The following is a 25,714-nucleotide window of genomic DNA, read 5'->3' as shown; positions in this document are numbered from 1 at the left end:
TTGAGGTATATGCAATACTTTATTCCAAGAATATTTTTTGGGGGATCTAGCAAAAACCATGATTTTGGGTTTTTGATAGTTAATTGTTAATTTGTTGGTGTTACAGTACTCAGATAATTGTTTCATGAGCCGCCTTAGACCCACCCTGGAACGTGATAGCAGAACAGAGTCATCCGCGTAAAGCAGGGTTGGTAAAAAACGTGAGGAAAGCTTGGGAGCGTGGAAGTTGGGACCTGTCAAAAGTGAGGGGAGGTCACTCAAATAAAGATTAAAAAGTAGTATGCTAGTAGTATGCTATCCCATGCTAGATTTGGAAATCTATAACACCTTACAATCAGTCCACTTCCCAATATGTCGGGAAACAGTTCTTTTAGAAACCAACCTAAGACCCCTGATAACCAAACCCAAGCAAGTGCGGAGGACTTATAGAAAGATGTTGCAGTCTCATTATGAGGTGTCACTTTTTATATGAACTGTAAAAAAGCAAGCACTTGAGCACTGTAGCTTTTGGTAATTTATATTGATAAGAGCTGGAATTACAAACATTACTCATGGGAACAACTTGTATGTGTATATATTTGATGCATTCTAGTTTTTTAAATTGATAAATGTTTGACTGTAATTTACAATGCCAATAAAGACTTTACTACTACTACTAATACTTTATTGAGGCTAAACTGTTTTTATTTTTACCAACAAAAACACATAATTTATAATTTATTATATAAAATTGTAATTTAGCATATTTATGTAATTTAGAAGTACAAATGCCTTTTTTCTTACAAGAAAATTGCAAATACTGCTTCACCCTTTGCTACCTAGTGAATGTAGTTTTTGCTGTCTGAGAAGTAGGAAAAAATTAAAAGCTGCTAGTAGAAAATAACAAAGTATTTTGAAAAACAGTCTCATATGGTCACAACAGTGTATCTGGATGTAGAGTTAGACTTTATAACACTGAATGCTTTAATAGTGCTCTGTGGTATATTAATAGTAGTAAAAAATAGTCACATTTAGTTTCAGGGAAATGTCTACATACAAATTATCATTCCGTAATTAAATCTATATCTGAATTCTCTACAAAACAGCATAAGATTATGGGGGCTCGTATGGAATTAGTGGATGAGGGACCACCATTTGTTTCCTGTGCTAACTGCTTAAACCATGCCCCCCTCTCTCCCTCCCTCAACTGCATTGCAGACTACCTAAAGCTTGGAGAAAAAGTACAATAGAAATTAGAATATTTTAATCATATATTAGTGAATTCTGACAGTTGTTCTCAGTGCCTTTTATGCCCTGGTTTTCTAACTTGTAAAATGAGTTCTTAGAGTTGACTTGATGTAAATATAATTAGTAAATAATCCAGATCACATATTTGCATCCTGGAAGAATTGACTCAGTCCTTCCTTGAAATGTTGAAAAGTTGAGCCACATAAGCCTATATGCTTAAGTCTCTTTTGGCTGCTTGAATCTCTGTACCAATTAATGATTCAGAACATGGGCTTGCTGTGATGCATCCAGCTACCAGTAAATACTTCCACTTCTCTATCAGTGGCTACTAACTACGGTTGTCTGTCATTTTGCAACTATCACATGGCAGCCTAATTGTAGGCCAACAGACCTGGATGTTCAGCCACTATATGTGAATGTTTATATAATTCCTTGGACCACCTGCTCACTTCACCTGATTATAAAAATGGACTTGGGTGGACTTCTGTACCAAATTATGCCTCAAGCTCTACTACTAGAAAATTCACTGATACTGTGATCCTTAGAGGAATTCTCTTACAGTGAGGCTCAGTAGGGTTCTTAGCATTCCTATTTAGGATTGCTCTCTGTAGGAATGTCTGCCACTGGTTGGGAGCTAGGGATCTCCCAGAATTACAGCTCACCTCCAAACTATAGGAATCAGCTCCTCTGGAGAAAATGGAGACTTTGGAGGGTGGACTCTGTGGCAATGTATCCCCACTGAGGTCCCTGGCCTCCCCAGGCTCCAAATCTCCAAAATTTTCCCAACTTGGATCTGGTGATCCTATACCTCTCCATCCCTGGCCAGGGACCTGGCAACTCTAGCACTCTCTGAATATAACAAGAAGGACGTTGTACTGAAGAAATTAAATTAGTACAAGGGAGAAGCCTACATTGAAGGAAGATGAAAAAAGTTGGGAAAACAAGATGGTTAAAATTTTGATACACTATGCATATTTATACAGCTAACACATCTATACTACAGTTAAACAGATACAGTGGAGCCTCGGTTTTTGTTGGTAATCCGTCCGAAAAGAATCGATGAAAACTGAAACCGATGAAAACCAAGGCAAACTTCTCCGTAGGAATCAATGTAAATCCAATTAATCCATTCTAAGCGCTCCAAAAAACATACCAAAAACACATTTTTGGGTGAATAAACATAGTGTTTAATGCTGAAAACAGTAACAGACAAACACTAGAACCAGCTTCAGAGCCAGTGGACCAATGTCGCACCAGAAAGCTGTCCAAAGAGGTCTGTTTTTGATGCCTCTTTAAGATTTGTCTAAAATGGGGCAAGATATTGTCATTAAACAAGTTTCAGATGAAGTGAGCAGGTGGTCCAAGGAATTATATAAACATATAAACGACCTGCAACAGCTTTGTCCGGGTGATTTTTCTCCACAAACCCCTGCACCTTATTGCAAATCGATGAAAACCGAGAGAAAATTTTCACTGAAAAAATCGATGAAAACCAAAACCGATGAAAACCGAAGGCAATGAAAACCGAGGTTCCACTGTATAACAATAATTTCTTCAGGCATTCCTTGGAACTGTATTCCATTTTGAGGTTTGAGAATTTTCCCTTTGAGAATTCTCAGTTTCCTTTCCTAAGGAGGGTAGATATCCTTGAGGAAGCCAATACATAGCTGTATTTACAGTTCCCCAGTTTCTGTAAAGGAAGTTGCAGGTTTTAACGTAGGTGTATCTTGGGGTAGTCGTTTCATGACTGTGTGGTGAACCAAGATGTGAGGAAGTTGATTTTATTTTTCAGGAGTATGTATTTTTTTAAAGCAGTGTAATTATATATGAAGCAGTCTGATAGGAAAGTTATATTTTTGAGGAAGAAAGAATCTCATGATAAGAAGCACGTACCTTCATTTTTCCCCTTAAGGTCTCTCTGTGTGTTTTTTTCTTCCTGCTTCTCTTATAAACTTTCCTAAAAATGTAGACTTTCCATTACCGACTAGATTCAGTTATATTCTATCTTACAAGAATTGCCTCTGATTTTTTAAAACCATTTTTTATTTTTTCAACATACACAAAAACAAAAAATACATAGACATTTTCACATGACCACCATGTCAATCAAAACAAGAACATGAAATACAAAAAAAGAAAAGTAACCAAAAAGTGATTTTTCATTATCTCGCTGAATTCTAATCCATTCTAGGTTCATGCATCTATTTAAAATGGAACAATTTATCAATGACACACTTTAATAATTTCTAATATTCTGTTTCATTCTGCTGTTTTATTTTAGATCTCAAACCCTGTAATTATTTCTCTTCTACCATATTTTTTTCCAATATGTAGTCCATAAAAGATTTCCAGTTTTCTACAAACTTCTCTGTATTTCTGTCCTTTAATAAGGTTGTTCATTTTGCTATTTCTGAATATTCTGTGACCTTTGTTGGTATTTTTTCCTCTTTCCACTGCCTCTGATTGTTAAGGCTAAAAAGTCTTTGGCACTCAAATGTTTCTCCTGTGTCTTCCTGATTCATGGACTGAGGGCAGCGTCTATAGTTAATGATAGTACTTCCTCAGAATTGTGAATGTTGGGTGAGTTTTCCAAATTGTATCTACTTCAGTTATTTGATCCCAAAGTCCATTGTATTCCTATGTTAACAGTACATGTAGCTATATGTGCAGCAGCGCAGTGTTTTCATTCTGTTAAAGATGTTGTGGAAAAAAGGGCAGAATAACTGTAAGGGGCATCTGGCAACCAGACTGGGGTGAGGAAACAGACGGATAAACAGGGATAATCCAAGGAAGCAGAGACATGTGGACCTCCAGTAATTCTGTTTTTTTCCCCCTCCAAGTGAGAAGCTACTTAGAAAAAACCTGTTTAGGATGAGGAGGGCATTATTGTGCATTTTTGGCATTTTAAAATAGATTTGTAATTACTGAAGTTGCCCTCCTTTAATGCATATTGGGTGGAAAATCTCATTAAAAGCAGCTTCCAAAATTGTAAACCTGCTCAGATTTTTATGAAGTCCAAAATCTCTTGAATTTTATGTTCATAATGCTGTAAAACCCCATGACACTGATTTAAAAAATTGCTTAAACTCTAAGAAGTAGTGAGTAAATCACTAGGTAAGAAGTTGCCTGCTGACTTCCAAAAATTAACTCTACGGAAGATGTGGATTTTCTCTGTTACTTTCTGTTGGTGATTTACAGAGTTAGAACTTAAAACTGTTCTCCCCTTTCTACAAATTACCAGCAATTATGGATATCATGATAATTACGCTTATGTGTAATCATTGTACCTCTTCCGATCTGGGTTATTTTCAGAAGTTCACAATGATGGAGTTGATAGCATTGGAATTAATTCTAGAAGAATAGCCCTATTAGTATTTTGCAGCAAAAATAAACAGCTCCTGAGAAGCTTTAGAGGCTTAACACACTTTTATTTCAGCATAAATTTTCACATGGTATAGATTTTGGAGGTTCCTTTTGGCATTGCTGTTTTAAGTACAGTACCTCTTCTGGGACGGGAGTTATTGCAAAAAAGGCAAGGTTGTTTCTTTGTGGCTAAAATGTAAACGCCTCTGTGTATGAAGTGTACACCGTATTTTAAGTCCCATTAGCTCATTAGCAGGTGGTATCCTTGTATCAATGAAATGGAAGGATATCCTTTGGGGGGAAGGATGGATAAACACAAAAGTACATTGGCTTAAGCAGTATTTTCCCCGCCAAGCTGAATCTCAGAAGTGAACTGGTATTTGCAAATTACTCTCTTAATACAGTTGAAGGAAATCCTGTCAAGGCTCACATACATTCTTAGCAGCTGATTTGAAAAGCATCTGCTTGGACAAGAATTGAATTTTGTGACATGCATTGAAAGCACAATGTGATATTGTGTCTGTTCAGAATTTCTACATCCATCAGAAAAGATAAGAGACTGCGCTCATGCTGTTCCCAAAGTCCTGGGCAGATATCACTGCTTGTAGCCAGGATGAGTGGGAGTGAGTTTTAGCCTTGACTTTAGTCACTATTCCTTAGGCTCTCTTGTTTCACAAGAGTTGTTTAGCAGATAATATTGGAAAGGGTAGAGCAATGTATGCCTCCCAAAGCTCCATGAACGAATATATAAAGTGTCATCAACTTATGGCAGCTCCCGCAATGGGATTTCAAAGTAAGTAAGAAGCAGAGGTAGTTTGCCTTTGCCTTCCTCTGCGGAGTTGTCCTTGGTGGTTCTGGTTCCTCTTCAAAGTACTGACTCAGCTTAGCATCTGAGATCTGACAAGATTGGGCAAAACCACTCCATCTTCCCTCCTCTGTGACAGGATGGCAGGGTAAAAATGGATGAATTAAAAGATATAATTTCCCCAGAAATGATGTATGGTACTACCCCACATCTGTAGAACATCAGTTTCATTTTTGAACTTCCTGGGACCTACTTTGTAGGGCTACATGAACATAAAATGTGAAATGATATGAATTTGTCTAGGATTGCCAACTTCCAGGTGTGAGACCTTCAACTGATCTCCGGATGACAGAAATCAGCTCCCCTGGAGAAAATGGCTGCTTTGGAGGGTGGCCCATATGACATTATGTCCCCTGCTGAGGTCCCTCACTTCCTCAGACCTAGTCCTTCCCATGTTCTACCCTCAGATTTCCAGGAATTTGCCAACCTAGAGCTGTCAACCCTAAATGTGCCAGATGTAGAAAGGTCCAAAAGGATGCTCTGCATATGACAAATTGCAGTGCATATGACAATAGACAGGGGATAACTATCAGCTGCAAACTCTATGGATTTGTATGAAATCGTTACCATAAGGCATAGGTGTCAAACTCGCGGCCCTCCAGATGTTATGGACTACAGTTCCCATCATCCCCTGCCAGCATCATTCTGGCAGGGAATGATGGGAACTGTAGTCCATAACATCTGGAGGGCCGCAAGTTTGACACCTGTGCCATAAGGCATCTGCAGCTTGTCTGTGTCTCTGGGCAAACCTTTGGCCTTGCTGAGAAGAAATTTCACCACCATTAAATATTTTACCTTTGAGCAACAATAGTAGTTAAGAGATTTAAGTGAAACCTCAGAAATATTCAGCAGGACAAAAGCATGCTTTTCCCAAGTCTGTGCTTTGTTTACTCAGAAAGCCAGGAACAAGAGCTCATTGCATGGCAGAAAGCGAATGAGGAGAGTAAAGGAAAAAGGAAGCGTTTTCAGAGAACCAGGAAACAAAGTTTTGGCTTCAGGATAAGACAGCTGTGAATGTAGATAAACAAATCTCTTAAAGCTTTTATTATTAGTTTAATTTGAAGCTGACACTCGCACTCTAGCCATGCAGATACAAAAAAAGGATATTGGTTGGAGACATTTGGCTGGTAGGTGTTGTTTTTTTTAAAGGTAGAGTCAATAGCTGGTTTGAATTCCTAGATTAACAGCATTTTTTTGTTTTAAAGTAAGAACTGACCTTCACATGGTAGGAGCTAATCTGTTTGACTGTTCTGTTTGGTGCAGCTGGATGTTTAAAGTGTATGTGAAGAGTAACTGCTGTACCTGAATATACCAACGGCTGCAGTAGCATAAAAGCTAGAACATAATGTGCTTTAGCGCCCAGGTAAGTGAGTGAGCCTGTGCGGCCTACATTCTCGCACATGTAAAAGAATGTTGTGAAACTTGCCTGTGCTTGGAATGGTGGTAACAGCGCAAGTCATTTTGGACAACTACAACATTCTATCCAGTTCAACTGGAGATTCAGGTTGCTTTAAATTTGAAATTGCTTTTCTGAAACCATTCTCAAGGTTTCAGATGCTGACTGCCGAAGGCTTTCTCTTGATTTCTGTGGAGTCCCATGTGTGCCTTACCTTGCCCACGCTCTACTTTTGGCTTACACCTTAAGCATGTCAGAAGTGAGGTTTAAGCATTATAGCCACCCCTACTTTTCTATCGTTTAAGCAAAAAGCTGGTGGTAAGAAAAGCCTGGCCAAAAGTCTCTGGATTGGCCATAATGCTCTATTGGGTCAGAATTAAGTGGTGAATGGACTGTGTTACTTTGGAGTGCAGGTGGGAGATGCTACTTTGAATGATCCCTTATGTTAACTAAGGAGGAAGGGGAGCAAAACTAACACTGGAAAACTTAGTTCATCAGTGAGACTGCCTCTATGTAGAACAACATTAAATTATGAACCCCCCCCCCCCTTTCCTTGAAACTAGTGTTTTGGTTCTGGGTTATTCTACTGCTCCAGGACTAATTCATAGAAATAGCTTTAATCAGTGATTTTGTTGGGGTTTTTTAAAAGTGTCAGTGCTCATGTAAACTTCACACTGATTTCTACCAGTTCCCCCCTCAGTACTGGTGAATACTGCTACCAAAAATAAATACATAAAATAAAAAAGCATTAATAATAGGGTTCCAGGGAAATGGGGTGAGGGAAATGCGTTGTGACTATGTTGAACTTCTAGTTCGGACCTGCTTAATATTGGCTGATTACACTCAAGGTCTTTGCTTCATATTGGCTGCAGCAAGATTTCTTGTACAAATGTATTTCCTCTAGCCCCCACTCTCACTTTCCACCCTCTTCAGGGTAAGCAAAACCACTTACCGTATATACTCATGTATAAGTTGATCCACATGTAAGTCTAGGCACCTAATTTTACCTTGAAGAACTGGGAAACCTTATTGACTCGAGTATAAGTTGAGGGTGGGAAAGGTCCATGGGGAGGTGGGGTGCTGAGCCAGCAAAGGAACCGCAGTTGGGGGAAAGGAGCGCCCCAGAAGCCTTTGGGAGACTTTTTAAGGAGGGGCGAGGCTGGCGCACGTGGGTCTGGGGAGAGGGAAGAAGCTGGGGGCCATGGAGGGTGAACGGAACAGGAGGTAGTGGAGGAGAAGGCAGAGGAGAACAAGGCTGAAAGGGGGGCGGCAGAGAGCAAAGCAGAGAACGACGCACAGAAAGCAGCTGAAAGGGGGGCGGCAGAGAAGAAGGCAGGAGAGAGCGAAGACAGGACAGGGGGAATGCTGCACAAGAATTACTGGTAAGTGGGACCCATGTATAAGTTGAGGGGGGCATTTTTCAGCCTAAAAAAAACTCAACTTATATGCAAGTATATACAGTATAGCATGATTTAAGTCTTGCTTTGTTGCCAGATCAAGATAGATTTGCCAGTGGGCACAACTTTGACCTGGACACCTTCTCTCCTTCTCTTTGCTTCTCTTGTGACAGTGGCAGAGAAACATAGAGAAAGTGAGAAAGAGTGAGTGTATGGAAGGGAGGAGAGAATATCATCTCTGTACCTTTTAAGGTTGTTGGTGGGCAGAGTTAAAAGAACCAGGAGAAGCAGAGGCCCAGCAGAGTTCAACAGACATACTGTGCTGCAGGCTGCCTCCTCATGTGTAAACAGAAATGCGAGGAGAGCCTATTGCAGAGAACAGGTTAAAGGTAAGTATTCCATGTGTAATGGGCCATTATGTGTCTTTCTGGGATCACATGTGTGAACTATATTTTGTGTCCTGCCTTTCCTACAAGAAACTCAGGGTGGCATAAGTGGTTTGTTCTTCTGCATTTTATCTTCACAGCAGCACTGTGAGATATGTTAGACTGTGTGTTTGTGACCAGCTCATAGTTATCTGCTGAGTTTCATGGTAGTATAATGATCTGGAGCACAAGTCTTTTGGCTAGGCTGGTTCAAGTATGTCCAGTGAGTGTGCCTCAGGCCAGGTAGAAGTGCTGTTCAGATATTTCCAGAGGGAGATGGCAAGCAATCAAAACAGTGTGACTTTTGGTGATCTCAGATGGAAGAATGCTGCTTACAAAATATAAGCTTGTGTTTGGCAGGGTAGTGTCGGTAGACCTCTGAAGGCCACAAAGAACTGCCAGATTGAACCAAACAGTATGCTGGAGACAGTTCAGTCACCATTTTATCTAGGTCTTTTAAACCTTGGAATGGGATCAGGAGTGGTCTCTGGTCTTTTTGGACAGACTCTGCTGCCTCAGGTACCATTTGGAGACCAGAAAACAATGTTCAGACCCCACTCCATTCAGGTACTGTAAACCTCATGAGAAGTCTTTTTGTACAGTCTCCACTGGGGTGCCATTTTGGAGACCCGGCTGGCAGAAGCAGGGGATTTCAAAATGGCTACCACACCATCTTTTCCTGCCAGTTTCCCAGTGCAACACAGCCCAGTTGAGTAGAGTTTTCCCTGGGTATCATCTGGCTTCATGGGGAGACCCGCAACATGGTCAACCATTCCATGGGAATGATCCCACGAGGCAGTTATGATGTGGGATTGTTATAATATTTTGTTCTGTCTCATTAAGAAGCTATTAACTGCAAGAGATATGGAGCAGTCAGCTGACCTAATTTTTGTTTGCACAGGTGATTGTGACAACAGAGGTGCTGGGCAGTTCATTACCAAAACCTGGTAATTTGGGAATGTGGTCAGATCTGGAAAATCCGACCTGCACTGAGACTTGGAATGGAGAGCCATATGTAAGAATTTTTGGACCCTCTCAAAAATTGGGAAATGAATCGGGTCCTAAGACCTCTAGCCTTTGTGACCCAGCATACCCCTGATCACAAGATCCCTCTCTGAACTTCTAACTAGAGGGTTGGAGGGGGTTTCTCAGCCAATAAATGGGACTTGGGAAGCAATAATGGGATGAATTGGAAGGAGTAGCACTCTACAAAATAGCAAACATGTCTTACAAGTCTAACACCTTTCAATCATTGGTCATCCTGGACATATGAGCTGTGAAGTTGGGAACATTAGCTTAGCTGTCTTTGATTGGCTTTCTAATACGATCATGGATGATTCAGAGGTTAATTGCCCTGGAGGTGTTAGGGATCAGGAACGCTGTTCATGAAGGATGGTGCTATAGCTTGTCTCGTTTTGTCTGTGAAACTTTCTGTCTGTGAACATTTCGCATGTTGCTTCACGTTCTGCCTTAGGAGCTCAGGCTTTGAGCCTTCAGGAAATACATTTTACTAGATATGGCCAGCTAGTATCCAAAACTGATACAGGTTTCCTACCTGGCGGGGAAGCCGGAGATGACAGAAGAATCAAGTGGCTGACAGGAGTGACAATCAAATGCTTGCTTTGCTGAGAGGTGTTCCAGGAATCATGGGACAGGAGTTGATGTTCCAACATGAGGTAGGGTGACCAGCAGGCATCCTGATGCAGTAAGGTATTTCCAGGCCTTGAGGTCTGAGGAGGAGGGAGAATTAGGATGGCCACCAGAAGTGATAGTGACACTTGAATGCATTTTTTGTAACTGGTACGTGTAATAGGGGTTTTGTGATCTGAGATCAGAATTGTCCTTTACCCTAATGTTCAATCTGCATTCTCTCAAGTTAGTAGGCAACTCTGCTATTTTTCACCTGAAAGGCAATACACCCAAAGGAAATAGTCCTGCATGAGTCAGGTGTCCAAAGGGCTTTGAAGGTCAACATAGTCAGGACATAGGCCTGGTGACCTTCTGATGTATCCTTCCCTTTGTAGGGACATAGAACAAAACCCTCAACAGCCTCCAGTGTCAGCTGGACTGAGCTCAGTACACATAAAGGGTATGAGATCCAGGGTCTAGACTCGCAGTGGTGGCGAACCTTTTGCACTCCAGATGTTATGGACTACAATTCCCATCAGCCCCTGCCAATTGGTCATGCTGGCAGGGGCTGATGGGAATTGTAGTCCATAACATCTGGAGTGCAAAAGGTTCACCACCACGGGTCTAGAGGAACCAGCTTACATGACAGGCTACCATACTAGAGTCCTGGTGAAGCCTTCTCAATGAGGGCTCTGGTCGAGGAATTCCAACAGAGTCGGGACCTGGCCACCCTTTTGCATGCTGGTGAAGCAGTACAGTTGGAACCAGCGGTTTCTGTCTAGCTCTCTGTGGGGAGGGGAATCCTATTTCAGGTGGTACATTAGAACCACCTGGGCTGGACAATATCTACTCTTCTCTCTCCCTTTCCCCCCATTTTGAGTTCTAGCTTAGATTTATAATCAGCCTGGATGATTGAAGGCCCACTGAAGGAGAACAACACATTGGACTTAGTGTGAAGGTGTCTTCTCTTCAGTGGGTAAAGCCATCCGGATCCCACCCAGAAGGGAAATAATAAAACTTGAGCGATAGGAAAGTTTAAGAAGTCCAGGGCTCTGGGACAACTGGGGAAGCTAGAATCCAGGAGACACTCACAAATTTGCATAGCCCTGCCTGCACTAATGGGGGCGTAAACATAACCAGTCTGGATGACTTGCCCCACTGAAGAATAAATGCCTTCTCTGACTGGGCAGTCTGTCAATAGAGTGTGAGTTGAGGGGGTGAGGGCAAAGGAGGATACTTATTAGTTAGAGCAAAGAGGGTCAGAGGGTTGTGAGATGGATAGGTGGTAGTTTTACAGATTCCATAAAGTTCCTTTGGGCATCGGATACAGATGTAAGCAGTTGAATTGCCTTCATGGAGAAGATTGTTTTCAACGTGATCTGTTTAATATATGGACTCTAAACTGACATTACACACACTCTATGTGTCTCTGCTGTGTTCTTATTACACAGAAACAACAGATCCTGTACAGAGGCATATCCCCTGGAATTTCCTGCAGCTTAGGAAGTGGGGTGAACCACCAATTGTTACAATATCCTATATTGCAGGCTTTTGATTTACTGATTTGTCTGCTGCTTATTTTAGTTAACAGCTGAATGTAATTACGTGTTTTGATTCGTGATGTGCCTTATAATTTGGCATGGCTCAAAGGTAGGGCATAAATAAAATTCATGCAGAGAAGGTATTCTCCTAAGCAGAGATTTTCATCACACAGTAGTTCTTTGGCAAAGTAGTCCATTGATTTTCAGAAACAGAAATTGCATAATAGCTTTTATTAAGACCAACCAAAGTGACACACACTGCATGCAAGCTTTGGAGTTCTTCAAAACACCTCATTGGGCAATATGTTACAAGCAAAGAAAAAGCATGCCATGGATTTTCTTAAATGTTTTTTTTTGGACCAGCACAACTATCTGCAGCATCTTTCTGTGTTAAGGATTCCTGAATGCATCTAGTAAAGTGTGGGATTTCTCAAGGAGGAAAATAAACCTGGGAAAAGACTTTGCATATGTGTTTCCCTACACAATTCAAGGTAATATTATTCAGTTTGCTTTCTGTGGTCTTAGGAGCTTTAATACCATGATTTGAAAATGTGCATTTCTCATCCTTTGCATCAAAAAATGTACACCCAGCCTGATGATACATTCTAGGGATCTTGATAGTTGGCATACAATTTTGTGTCATTTTGTGTGGCTTTCTTTTCTTTTCAAGTGTTATGTAGTTATGTTGGAGTTTTGCTTTGGACCATTGTGGCTACCTGCAACCTCACCATTGATAACAGTGGTGGTATTAGGGACTGGGGTCCAATATAAATAAGCATGGTACTTTTCTTCTTTCTGCAACTTACAGGGTGACATTTCACTCCAGTATTCTCGTTTTCTCATGTTCTTGTTTTCTCTATCTCTCTTCTTGCGTAAGCCAAAACTTTCAATATCATTTCACGTGCCATTACAGTGGATAACTCTTTCTGAATTGTCTGTGTATTGTGTGGGAAGTCATGGCTTCAGCATGCCAGCTAGTATTTTCTTTTTACTAACCTGTCTGATTTTGGAGAGACGCATCCTTCCCACGCTAAAGAAACTGGCTGGTATTCAAAACATAAACCAGTAGGGTGGCATTTAATTCCAAGAGAAACTAATTCAGTCTCTCTTTTAAACCTGTGAAGAACAAGAAGCAGATTTGCCTATGATGTTTGAAAACAAAACCACTTGCTTTTTAAAGAAATCGGCTAAATGTGTGTTTTGTTTACAGTGGTGATGCTAAGGTTGCCAGCAAAACTTTTCATACCCTTTCACTTGGTGGGCTTTTTTATAGGTATCATTGGTTAATTGTATTATGTATCATTGAATTATGTAGAAACATTACCAATGGAGACTCTATAGATGATCTTACACTATTTAGTGATCATTGGAGTGTCCCCAGTGATCTTTGGTTTAGTCCTGTCCTGGCTAGTTATCAGTTTCCTGCTGAATCCTGGCTGATCTCTCTTTTGTTAGTAGATTCTGATATAGAAATAACTTAATCTGTCATCAAAAGCACTACTAAGATGGGTGTTACTTAGTTGACTTTTTATGGCATATTTGTATATGGCATATTTTAGATTTTATTGTGTGTTTTGTTGTATTAGTTTTAGGCTCATGAACTTTAATCAAAGAAACATATTAATAATAAAGGAACGTAAGTTGGACCATTGTATTATGTCACTTACACCCCACCTTTCCCCCCAAGTGGGGTCCCAGTGTGACATGTTGATCTGGTCTCCATTCTTATCCTCCTAACAACCATGCAAGGTAAGTTAGGCTGAGACAGAATAACTGGCCCAGAGTAATCTGGCAACTTCTATGGCAGGGTAGGGATTTGAATGTGCGTCTCCTAGATTTTTGGTGAACAGTCTAATTACTGCAGAGTTGCCTTTCAGTTTTCAATGTTGTGACACATAGGAGTAGCAAAAAACGTTTTTGCCTTTCCTAGGCAGATGTTGATGTTTTGAATAGGAGGAGTGGATCTGCTGTTGACCAAGTGTGTCCTTGTGTGTTTAAAGTGGTCAAGGAGAAGAAGCTAGCAGTTTTTAGTCAAGCATTGTATTATTTAGTGTGGACACTGAAGATCTTTGACAAAAATGGGACAATCCACTGTGCCATTACAAACAAGAAAGCTCAGGAAGAAGAGTTCATTACCCATGCTTACATTTCACGAAGTGTTTTTGGAAAGCGGGCAAGGCCGTGTGGGGCTTTTATTCAGCAGAGCTTCTGTATGGCCACTGGAAATCTGATGGCTATGCAGATCTTTAAAAATGTTGCTTTGGCATCAAAATGGCAGCCATTTTGTAGTTGGCTGCACCTGCTGTGGCAGAATTCCAAAGGCGCCTGCAAACTCGAAAAGGTTGGGGATCCCTGTTTCAGAGAATGTGAAACGGGCCTGAGAGCGAGTAAGATGACCCATCTTTCATTGTTGCATGTGTCTAATCTTGTGTGTTCTTTTTGACCTGTTGCATCCTTGTTGACTCTCTCTTTTTAAACCTGAATCAATATTTCTCTCTATCTCCCTTCCTTTATTCTGATATTTATAAATGTTTAGATATAAACAGTTGTGATTCATTTGTGCTTTTCATGAACTCATGGGGGGAATAATTGAGCAAACAGCTCCTCTTGGAGAAAACTGTTTCAAGTACCATGACTTCTTCTTCCCCCTCCCACTGCTGATTTGACTCTGCCCTAATAAAAATCTTTGGTTCAGTTAAAAGCCACATTTTTACGCTGTTCCAGCCAAGAGGCAGAAATCCTTTGCAGCTAGATTATTAACTAACTTCACCAGTGGAGGAAGGAATGTGCTTTAAGCAGGAAGAATGTAGATGGAACAAGAAATATAAAAGCTATTTCTTTAATACCTTAGAGCTTCCTCTTACTAAGCCGGTACCTTAGGCATTAAAAATGTCTTTTGCGGTTCTGGTTTTAATGTTTACCAGATTGACGAGGCATGGGTTTATTTTTAATGGGATTGTATTTGGATAGGCACACAGGAAGCCTGGGTACGGTAAAATAGTGAGAGAATCTCAAATCCTGCCCATGCTTAGAGCCCTTCCGGACACACGAAAGTGCGCACTCAGGTTTTGACTCGTGTCGCGCGTGAGTCTTTACCTTGACTCTGAAGTCCTCCCCACGTTCCTCCAGCGACAGCAGCCGACTCGTGTCTCCGGAGCCGAGCTCAGAGGGCGGGACCACCTCCCTGTGCTGCGTTCCGATTGGTTGCTGTGTCCCCCCGTTCTGCGCGATGCTCCAAAGCTTTTAAGCCGCCACGGAAGGAGCCTCTCCCCTTACTGGGCGCATGGGCTTAAATACTTAGTTGTGATTGGCTACATGGCAGAGTCGAATGAGGGAGATTCCGCACTCCGATGAAACTTCTCGCCTCGAAAAGTGCAACCCGAAGTCCGCCAGTCGCACCTCAACTCCCCAGTGAGAGTCGGTGAAATTCAATGGCGAGAGGGAGGTGAAGTCGGCGGAGTCAGACACTCGAGTCCGACGCTTCGTCTGTCTGAGGACTCGGGATTCGGACTCCTAAGTTTTATCTCAGGTCCGAAAGCACGACAATGCGGAAAGCACCAGCAGTTGTGCCCTGAGGCTCCAGGCCTGTTTTATAGGACAACTGCTTTTCTGTTTTCCAGAATGACAAGAGCTCAACCACTTAGACCCTCCTGGTATCCAGAATTTGGTCTTCTTCCTTGTATTGAGCTCATTTGCTAACTACCATACAAGCAATGCTAGATTTTTTCCAATGTTCAGAGCCTGGAAGATGAGGATTAAATTTTATTAAAGAAATCAACATTTAAACTGTCAAAAATATTGTTGTAAATGTCAACAAACTCTCAATCTGGCCTACGTGCATATTCTTTGGTGTAATATTGATGTTTGTTAAAAACTAACAAGTTAATGGGCTCCTTTGTAAGCATTAACAGTAAGGCTAACATAAAAAAAATGTTCATTCCGTAAGGATTGACAATTCTTGGATACCTTTTGCCAGTTTCCCAAGCTTTTTGAAAATGTTTTAATGTTTACAGCCCTTTGCATTGGTAAAGAGGTCCTTATAATGGTAAAGAAATGATAAAGAAGTCCTTATATAATCATTTGAACATGATTGTGCAAGTGTGCTCCATGCACACTTTTCTTTTGCTTCCTCTGCCACTAGCAGTTCTGCTTGCTCACAGAAAGCTCTCAATCTTGCACAAATGGAGGTGCTAGGAGCAGAGGAAGTGAGCTATTTTGTGGCCAGATTGAATTGAATGAGGAACATGAAATAGGATTCAAAGCCATAATGTTATGCATCTCTTCTTTAAATCTAGCTAAGTAATGAGATGGTAGCCATAAGTGTGTGTGTATGCCAACATGGATGTTTGGGCTTCTGCTTCCGAGCAAAGTAAGTTCTCTGGCTTGAACTGAACGTTTTTCTAGCCTGAGGGACAAATATGATCTCCTCTCAAGAGCAGCTTGGCATCAACCATTGTTTTTTCCTTCATTTTAAGGTAGCAGTATGGTAGCAGTTCAAGTAGAATTCTTATATGAAATACAAGGTGTGTTATTGCTTAGCTATTGGCAGGAGTACTGCATGCATATCAAATCTAAAGAGATGTAACATGAAAGTATGGAAAACTTATCTAACGACTTTCTCTTCCTTACAAGTGAAACTGTGGGTGAAAATTTCTTACCACACCCTGAATAAATAGGGTAGAGCCTCTGGGAGTGAGATAAAACTTGCGTTGTGGGCTGAAATTTCCCATCGCCAGTTGAGCCGTAGAGCTGCGGCACCCAGCTATGTACCAGTGGGTGGCAGATTTATGACAGTCCTTGGGGCTGCAAAGTTCCTTCTTCATCCTATCTCCATCTGCTGGTAGTTTGCTTATAATATAAATACGGAGGCTGCTTCTGCAGCGTGATCCATTCTTGATGTGCTTAGTCCCTACCTGAAGGCCTAATCCTCTGTTTGTGGCATAACACTTTGGTGCTTTTAAAGCTGCTTATGAGCCTCCAAATGGATAGGGCATTAGGTTGCTCTGACATACTGCCCCAGCTGTGATCTGATTAGGTTTTATGCACTCAGGAAAGCCAAGTCCCACCAGTAATTGGATTGAAGGAACAAAAGACATAGATGACTCTAGTGTTTGAACAGTTGCTCTCTACGAGCATCATTATGCTGTTTAGAAGGAACACGGCTGCTGGACTTCTCAACGTGGTGGCATCGAACAGATGAAAGGTAAAATTACTTTGCAGCGTAGAGGTGCTGGTGATACTTTGGAAAATGGAAACATTCAAAGTGACAGCATGGAGTGAGCTTGTCCTTGCATGCTTTGGTATCATTGCAGAGAGGTCTGTGGCATAGGAATAAGTAGGGGTGTTCAAACATGATGTTCTCTAGGGTTATCCCTATCCTTTTCTACTTCTCATGGCTGAGCAAGGTTATTGTCCCCTTTAAGGCAGACTAATATGTGTGTTTTTAATTTGCTAATTGCCTTGGTGGGCCTTATAAGGGCCAAAAGCGGGCATATAAATTTTACTAAATAAATAAATAGTTTACACCTTCAAGGAGCAGGTGAAGGGCTGGTGAACATAGCTCTGTTTCAGATGGAAGAGTCCTCAGATGTGGGCTCTTTCTGCTGCCCTCCCATTATTCAGAATGGTACACTGGTCTTGTAAGAGTTCAACTGTGTGACAAAATAGCATCTTTCCATGCCCCATAGGCTAATGAAGTACATGATACCAAGTTCTGTTGTTTATTTTGCATGCAATTGGACTTTCATAAAATGACTGCAATGGTACAACTTTGGGTATCTCTTTTGCTTTACAAATGTATAAGAATCAGCTCCTTGACCTTGCATGTGAATAGTTCTTGCTCAACTTCTTGACCTATTTTGTAAAAGCTAATTCTGTCAAATGCTCTTTGCAGGCCATCTTAGTCACTCATGAGTGGAAGAGAGAAGGGGGGAGGGGAAGTACCATCCTGTATCTTGTGGTTTGTGTCGTGGTGGCTTTTCAGCCTCAAAAAGAGCTGTTTGAACCCTCATTTAAAAGAGTGGCTGGCAAGGCAAACAGTTTCTCCATGTGACTTTGCATTGTTTCTAGATCGCATTCAAGCTGTGCTGCAACCTGTTCAAAGTAGCCACACAAGCTACTTGTTAGCATGCTAGCACAATGTCCACAAGAAATGCAAACTAAGCATGTATAGCTGCTTGGCAAGGATTGCAACACAGTTTAAATGAGATCCTGAGGCTGTGCAAAGAACATTAGGAAGCTCTTCTCAGTCACGTGGTTCAGATCTGAAGTGGGTCCAAGTTTGTCTGTTTTCTCCCTTCCTCCTGCTTTCTTAAGAAGTCACTGTGTTTCCATATGCATGATTGCCTCTGGGGCTTCTAGAATATTACTTAAGTGGTGGCATGAAAACCCCCAGCCCAGTGGCAATGCCGTAAGTCAGGCCTTGATAAATTTTCTTTGGCTCTAGAAGTTCTCCCCCAATTTTAGGAGCCAGATTTGTATTTCATGGTTATTTATGGTCATATTTCTTCCTTGACAAATATTTGATGCCACAATGACATTTCTAGATGTCTGGCAATCTGGCATGGGGTCCATGTCTGTCAAAACCAGTAGGTTTGGCTGACAATAACATAGTAGTATGGATACTTGCAGTGTGCCAGGTAGGGCTGCCAGGTTTCTTCCCCCCCCCCTCCTTCCACTGGTGGGAAATGGGGGACTGGGTTGCCAGATCCAGGTAGGGAAGCTCCTGGAAATTTGGGGGAGGAGCCTGTGGAGGACAGAGACCTCAGTGGGGTTGCAATGCCATAGAGCCCACCCTCCAAAGCATCTGTTTTCTCCAGGGAAACTGATCTCTGTAGTCTGGAGATGAGCTGTCGTACCTGGAGTCTGACAAACTTAATACCTGACCTATGCTTTACGTGTTCACTTTCCTTGCTTCTGAGAGGGGCTTCCCCCGGGTTGATCCCACTCCATGCTGAAGATTGTGACCTTCAAAACTGGTCCTGTCTTAGACTGGAGGTTTTATAGCCTCAGCTGTCTCTCCAGCTTCTGCCTTGTCCCCCTAGTTTGCCCTTTTATGTGGAAAATTTCAACCCCTTCCAGACCCACTCCTTTGAAGGTAAGTCCTGGTTATAAATCTGTTTTGAGTGGTCTCATAATCTTTGAACCATTAATTAGGCCTGGTTGTTCTTTGGCAAATTTTAGTGACCTAGGTAAAAAATTAACCTTATCATGCACTTCTAGAGAACATTTTTTAACCTTTTAAAGATGTACAGATTAATTGCTCTTCTGTAAGGACAGCCTGTGTATCTTGATATGAATAAACAGTATAGCCATTAAACTGATAGATAGTTGGAAAGAGACAAAGGTTTCTATGTGTTTGTTTTGATTAGAATTTTGAAATGCCTAAGCAAGTATAGCAGCTACTGAAATTGTTACTCAAATACATCTCAACTGTTCCTGCATGCGATCAGTCTATGCAGTTTAGGGTGATTCTCACTTCTACCCTTACTCAAATTAGCTGCCGCCTTTTGCATGCTTTCCCTGAAAATGCAAGTTTTAAATATACTGCACTATTATTAGTTCTGAGTTATAGCTAGAAATGGCTGGAACCAGTTTTGCAAAAATTAAAAAGAGAATGCTGCTTGAGTATACTCAAAAAATCAATCCCGCCCTTCTGCCCCATACATTATTTGCTGCTCTTTAAAAGTTCGAGCTAGAAATTTCAAAAGTTTTCACATACTGTTTTAATTGGATTTCCTTTCCCACTGGCATGAGCCTCTACCATTCTTACTGTTGCAAGAGTTTCGTCTAGGATAACATCAGGGCTCCTGTAACTCGTTCTTGCATGTTTCAGGGTTGTTAAAATTGATTGAGACTCCTGCTGGGCTTGTTAAATTTTAAATATTTTATAAATATTCTTTTAAAGGAAAAAGGATAAAAGGCTTGGAAGTATAAGTAAATAGAATTAACGTACTCTTCCCTGCAGAAATACATGAATAGAGTTGGGTTTCCCCTCCCCTTATTTATCACACCTTCATACTTTTCCTCCAATAGAAGGTGCCTTGTCTTCTCCATTGTCTTGGACCACAACCCATAGCTGCTATTTTATGAAAGTGTAAGCAGGTAGGGGATCTCGTTATAAATCTCCAGTCTTTTGTTTAGTTTGCGTCTGGGTTAAGTTTATAGTAGTAATAAGTTTATTGTCTTGGCCATAGGCCTTCACAATCTCCTCATACACAGCATCATAAAATTAAAACATGTACAAAAAACACCCCACATATACCGACATAGGTAAAAAAAACTAAATTAGTACTATTATAAATATCCCTATCAAATAATACGGCACAACATCATTACACCATACTTAACCTGATTCTTCTTGCAGCATGAGCAAAAAGTGCTACTCGATTGGTAATGTGTGGATCACTATCAGATAATAGACAAATCAATTTCCCAGTGTTATCAATATCCCCCCGCAGTTGGAAAAAGTCCTTCAATATATTTGGTCCTTATGTCATCATAAAGAGGACACTCAGAACATAGTGCAGAATGTCCTCATCTGTGTCACTACCACTGATACATTTGCAGGTAAGTACCAGCACATTACTACATCACGCACTAATACACTGCCGTTGGTATGGCCTGGAATCTGAGGTTAGTAAATGCCGTTTTAAAGATATAAGTTTCAAATTCTCTAAATACGGTGATCTAATATGATCCTTCTTCAAAAGTTTAAAGAAGGGGGCAACTCTGGATTGATTGATTCAATCAATCTCTATCTATTAATGCATACTCAGATATATTCCCTGACAACCACTATTGAGAACATCATCTGGTATGGAATAGTGTGTTTGAATAGAAATAAGATATTCTGAACGAGATTTCTCTTGGACCAGATTCAACCTCAAACTCTGATAACACAAAGAGTTTGGATCACTGGATAACTGTTTCTTTCAGTATTTTAAAATGTGTATGTCTGCATGCCCTCTTATGAAAATGCCAGCCACAGATGCAGGCGAAACGTTAGGAACAAAATCCACCATGACCATACAGCCCGGAAAACCCACCAGAACCAATCTTAATTCTGCTCTCATAAGCGTTATAGGTGATCCTTTAGGGAGACCCAAAATTCTTCTCATAAATGTATTCTGAATTTTCTCAACAGGGCCACAGTAGATTTAACCCAACCCGAAATTTCTAGGGTTAAGATTATAGCCACAACAATGTTTTGGAGAAAATTTTGAGAGTCAATTAATTTGAGCCTGCATGGATTTCACAAAAGATGCTTGTAATATCAGCTTGTAACATCATGGCCTGAAAAATATGCTTCCCACCCTGGTTTCTCTTTCAAATACTGTAACATCAAGCCTGAGGTAGAGTTCTGGTGAGCTCAAAAACTTTCACAATGTTATGTGTCAATTTGGTTCAGCCTAATGAAGGATAACACAGATTCTGTTCTAACCTGAATGAAATCATTCCATCTCTTCATTGCTTCAGTCTTGAGAGCACATTTTTTTTACCTGCACATAAGCTTCATTAAATACAGCTGGACCTAGTTCTGAACATGTGATTTGACCGAGCCACATCATGAGCATTTGTTCCTCTGATCTGTTTTTTAGGGTTTGCATGAAATGCGTTTGGGATTGTGATAGAGTAGGCTGAAGGAACTTCTGATACAGTCCACATAGGCCAGTGGTGGCCAACCTATGGCACTCCAGATGTTCATGGACTGCTACTCCCATCAGCCCCTGCCAGCATGGCCAATTGGCCAAGCTGGCAGGGCCTGTTGGGAATTGAAGTCCCTGAACATCTGGAGTGCCATAGGTTGGCCACCCCTGACATAGGCTTTGTGTTTCTTTCTGATATTACTGTTCTCTTTAATTATCTGAGTTTTAGAAAGTTGAGACTTAGGAGATGGTTGCATAAATCAAGGATCCCAGCATGGTGCCCATGGGTCCCCTGACACTGGCCAACACCTTTCTTGGCGCTAACCAAGTTTTTTTTTTTTAAAAGCAGGCTGGGCCAAAGGGTCTTTTGCTCCATAGATTTTATCACTGATTGATGTTCACACATCTGGCAACACTGGTAATCAAATACCAGATTTCACTGTGAGCCAATTTCAGTTGTGAAAGACCCGTGATTTGTGTGAATAGGCAACACCAGGCCATATTAGATATAACGGTTTCCCATTTTCGGATAAAAATACCTGTAAGGTGTATTTACAGATGTATTTCATTTAATAATGTTGCTTTGTATTTATGACCACTGAGGAAGACTGAATTGGCAAGAAACATGCATGATTGTACACTGGTCGTTTATGTTTGTATCATTAACAGCGTCTGAGATCTGTGCAATGGTTTATACCAGTGGTTCCCAACCTTTTTTCCCGTGCGTACCCCTTGGCAACCCATGAAATTGTACCACTGTATTAGCAAAATTATTACATAATTTTTTCCCCACATACCTCCAAATGCTTTGGTATATCCCAGGTTGGGAATCACTGGTTTATATTGATTTTTAATGTGTAAATTGTATTCCCTGCCCTGTATTTTTAACAAATGTTTTTGTGTAAACCATATAATAAATATAATTATTTTGTCATGGATTTCACAGTTTTTAGCTCAACCTTTGAGACACTCAGCAGGGCTTCTCACTGACCATCAGAAATTTGATTGGTTGTGCAGATTTCTATAGATGTTTCTTTGGCAGTAGCTGCCACTAAAGTACAAGGATCTTCGCTATGTAACTGAAGATAAGCTGCAGCAGCCATTTTGTGGCTGACTGCATCTCCTGCCACAGCCATTTTGGGCCCACCATGCTGTGTCAGAATTCCAAAAGTATCCTAATGCTCAAGAAAATTGAGAACTCCTGCCTTAGTCTTTCTTGCATCTGTCCTTTATTTAATTCAATTATATTCCATTCTCCCCCGCCCCCCAGTGTTGACCAAAGTGGCTTACAACATCGTTTTGTTCTCCATTTTATTCTTATAATAACCCTGAGAGTTTTCAACCGGCCCAAAGTCATCCAGCAAGCTTCCCTGGCAGAGCAGCAATCTAAACCTGGGTTTCTGAGCTCTTAGTCCAAAACTCTAACCACTGTATCATGCTAGATCTCTCATAAGATGAATACATATATGCATGTGCACCATTTGGTTTTCAGCATTGGATGAATATGCAAATTGGCCCCTTGGATGAGAACAGTGACTGTGTTGACATGGGAGGGGGGCGGGGGGGGGGCTGCAAAAATGTGTAATCTATGGTGGTTTATGAATGCAGTTCCAAACAATGACTCTTGAATGTGAACCCATTATTAACCTCTTATTAACCAGCAAGCCCCATCCTGTGTTGCCAGTGCTTCAAGGCAGAAAGTGCACAAGATAGTATTGGTGCTAGACTAGATGTTGTGTGACACAAGTTGGGACACAGGTGTCACATGTAGCAACTTGCATGAAGTTGATATTTATTTGTCTTAAAAGGGAAGAGGAGAGGCTTCCAGCTCTTTTCCAGTTGTGTTTTTGCTAGTGGGAATGGCCATGCTCCTTCTTTCAGCCCCCCCCCCAGAGCCACATCTACTGGCAAAGTGGTGTAGAAGCCCCGTTGAAAGCCCCTTCTTCCCATTGCAGTGCTCCAGAGCCCAATGCATCACCTATAAGGTGAGTAAACCCAGTTTGTATGGTGTTATGTGTGTCAGTGAATAGGGTCAAGCACAATGCGTCAGGTGCGACTTGGCTGTAAGTTTGCTGCTTCTTGTAAATTCTGTGGCTTCATGCTAGTCAACATAATATGAGTGATCTAAAGAGTTGAGAATAATTTATCTAAATTGATGCCTGTGTACTAAGGAACAGTGAGCCTGCACCCTCATCTTTTCTGCACACTTGAGCTACTCCTGATTTTTTGGGGAGTCAATCCAGAAGCACTTGAATTGGTTTGAGCAGACTTCTTCCGCACATCTGCACTTGCTGTGCATTTTTACAGTTGTAGTCAGTTTATTTTCTTCCATACATGGCTTAAATAGTTTTTCAAGGGAAGGTGCTGTTGTCCTCAGTGTTGTCAGTGGCATCACAGAACCCCCTCTAAGTTTAAAACCCCCCTAAAATATATAGTGATGTAATGTTGTAATGATAGCTGAGGCAAGTTCCCAGAATTCCCATATTTCATTTAAAAGGTAAGGCTCTATTCCTCTCCTTCATGGAGATAGAAGGAAAAATGCATATGTCTGGCGGACTCTGCATGGGCCCAGGGAGCTGCGGAGCATGTGCATGTGAGCTGCTGTGGCCTGTGGCAGCCTGTTTGCACAAGGCATGCTACTTAAAAAAAACCTACCTCCTCTTCCTAAGTAGCTCTATTGGGACAAGGGGAACCCCCCCCCCCATGGCCCTGACAACGCCCTGGGGTTGGAGGGCAGGAGGAGTTTCCCCTCATCTCAACAGAGCTAGTAGGCAAAGGTAGGTTTTTTTAAAAAGTGACACACCAAAAAACCGCCTTCCACCTGGTGGCTTGGCACCGGGTGGAAGGCGCCGTTTTCCAAAAGACTCGCTCATTTAGCAAGATAAGTACAAATTGGTTGTGGGAGGAAAGAGTGGCGCTGCCGTGATTTGGAGGTGGGAGCTGTGGGAAGTTCCCCCCCACTGGTGTTTTTACCAGGCTGATGCAGGTGATTTTGGCCCATGCAGAATCCACCTCTGTGAGGGCTAGAGACTTACTCTGTTGTGGTTAAAATGAAAGCAGGGAGTTCTGAGAACCTTTGTTAACTATCACTACAACACTTCAATGTCATACTGATATTTTAGAGGTTTTAAAAAATTGAAATCACCGCCTTGGGTAGGAGAGCGAGTGGTTTAACAATGACAGTCCAGTCATTATGAAGTGAGCTGGAGGTGGGTGGGAGTGAGCAAGACAAAGAAAGCCAATAGAAAATCACAGCTCAAGATCAGATTTTAGGAAAACATTGGGGTAAAAGGTATCTCAAAAGATTTGGGGGAAAAATTGGGTTGGAAACAACAACAGAGTGAAAAACTAAAGGCACAAAAATGCATGCAGAAATCTGGGAATAAACAAGCAGTATGCGGCCTGAACTGACCACTCACAAAAAAGCCCACCATTTCTTAGTTTCCTATCCCTTTCATGTGGTGAAGTTAGATATACTGTGACACCTTGTGTATGTGCAGGAGCTGATGTAAGTAGATGGAGCCATCAGTATTTTGAATAAACTAGAGCCTCTTCTTTTGGGAAAGGCACAAGCAGTTGTGGAAATCGTGCTCCTTTTCAAAGATAAAAACATTTCACATCTGAAACGTTATAGATTTAACATTGGCAGAAAGCGTGTGCAGGATGGAACTCCAGAAGTCCCATGTACTCTTTCAAGACTGGCTGTGTAGCATGCTTACAGAAGTGTTTTCAACTTGGTGTTTCTAGATCTTCTACTCATTAGCATTGCTGGAAGTATTAACGAAAAAAGTGTCTACCTGAGTTGGCTTTTGTACAGGCAAAGTGTCAGATATAGATTGACCACGTTTTGGCAGGCATTCCCCAATTTGTCTCACTTTAGACAATAACTAACCACAAAAGAGAAATCGTATCCAAGTGCTGCTCCTCACAATGAGGTAGCCCTTTGAGCATCTGAGAATGAAATCCAGAGTATTCTTTATGTTCTAAGCACGAGACAATTGATTACAGCTCTTGGAATGAGACGCTGACTGCATATTTGAAGTTCTGGGCACGTTGACTAGATGTTTATCTCTCTATTCTCAGTGTGTGTGAGAGAAAGAAAAAAGAGGCAGATTTGTCGTCCAATTAGCAGCATTCCTATGGCATGAGTGGGTGGTGCTGCAGCCTTGTGCTTGGTGTTGTCAAGTGCAGACAATCCTAAGGTGCTCCAGTGACTTACTCTGT

General features: G+C 41.3%; 1 protein-coding gene across 5 annotated transcripts in view; it reads left to right on the top strand.

Annotated features, from left to right (window-relative positions):
* Window positions 1-25,714, top strand: part of ARHGAP40 (Rho GTPase activating protein 40) — a 78,560-nt gene that overhangs the window by 7,204 nt on the left and 45,642 nt on the right. Inside the window, exon 1 of one of the 5 annotated variants that reach the window (XM_048497576.1) lies at window positions 9,603-9,688. The exons of 2 other annotated variants lie outside the window; for them this stretch is intronic. In XM_048497576.1, coding sequence (XP_048353533.1) covers window positions 9,675-9,688 — 14 coding nt within the window. In that variant the 5' untranslated portion in view covers window positions 9,603-9,674. Of the gene's footprint in view, window positions 1-9,602; window positions 9,689-16,940; window positions 17,047-23,386; window positions 23,476-25,714 lie in introns of those variants that run through there. 2 more of the 5 variants (XM_048497578.1, XM_048497581.1) reach the window with 2 other exon arrangements.

Source organism: Sphaerodactylus townsendi, linkage group LG05 (assembly GCF_021028975.2).
Source record: "Sphaerodactylus townsendi isolate TG3544 linkage group LG05, MPM_Stown_v2.3, whole genome shotgun sequence".
NCBI classification, from domain to species: domain Eukaryota; kingdom Metazoa; phylum Chordata; class Lepidosauria; order Squamata; family Sphaerodactylidae; genus Sphaerodactylus; species Sphaerodactylus townsendi.
The sequence above is the reverse complement of the archived record's forward strand: the minus strand, read 5'-3'. Positions and strand labels throughout refer to the sequence as shown.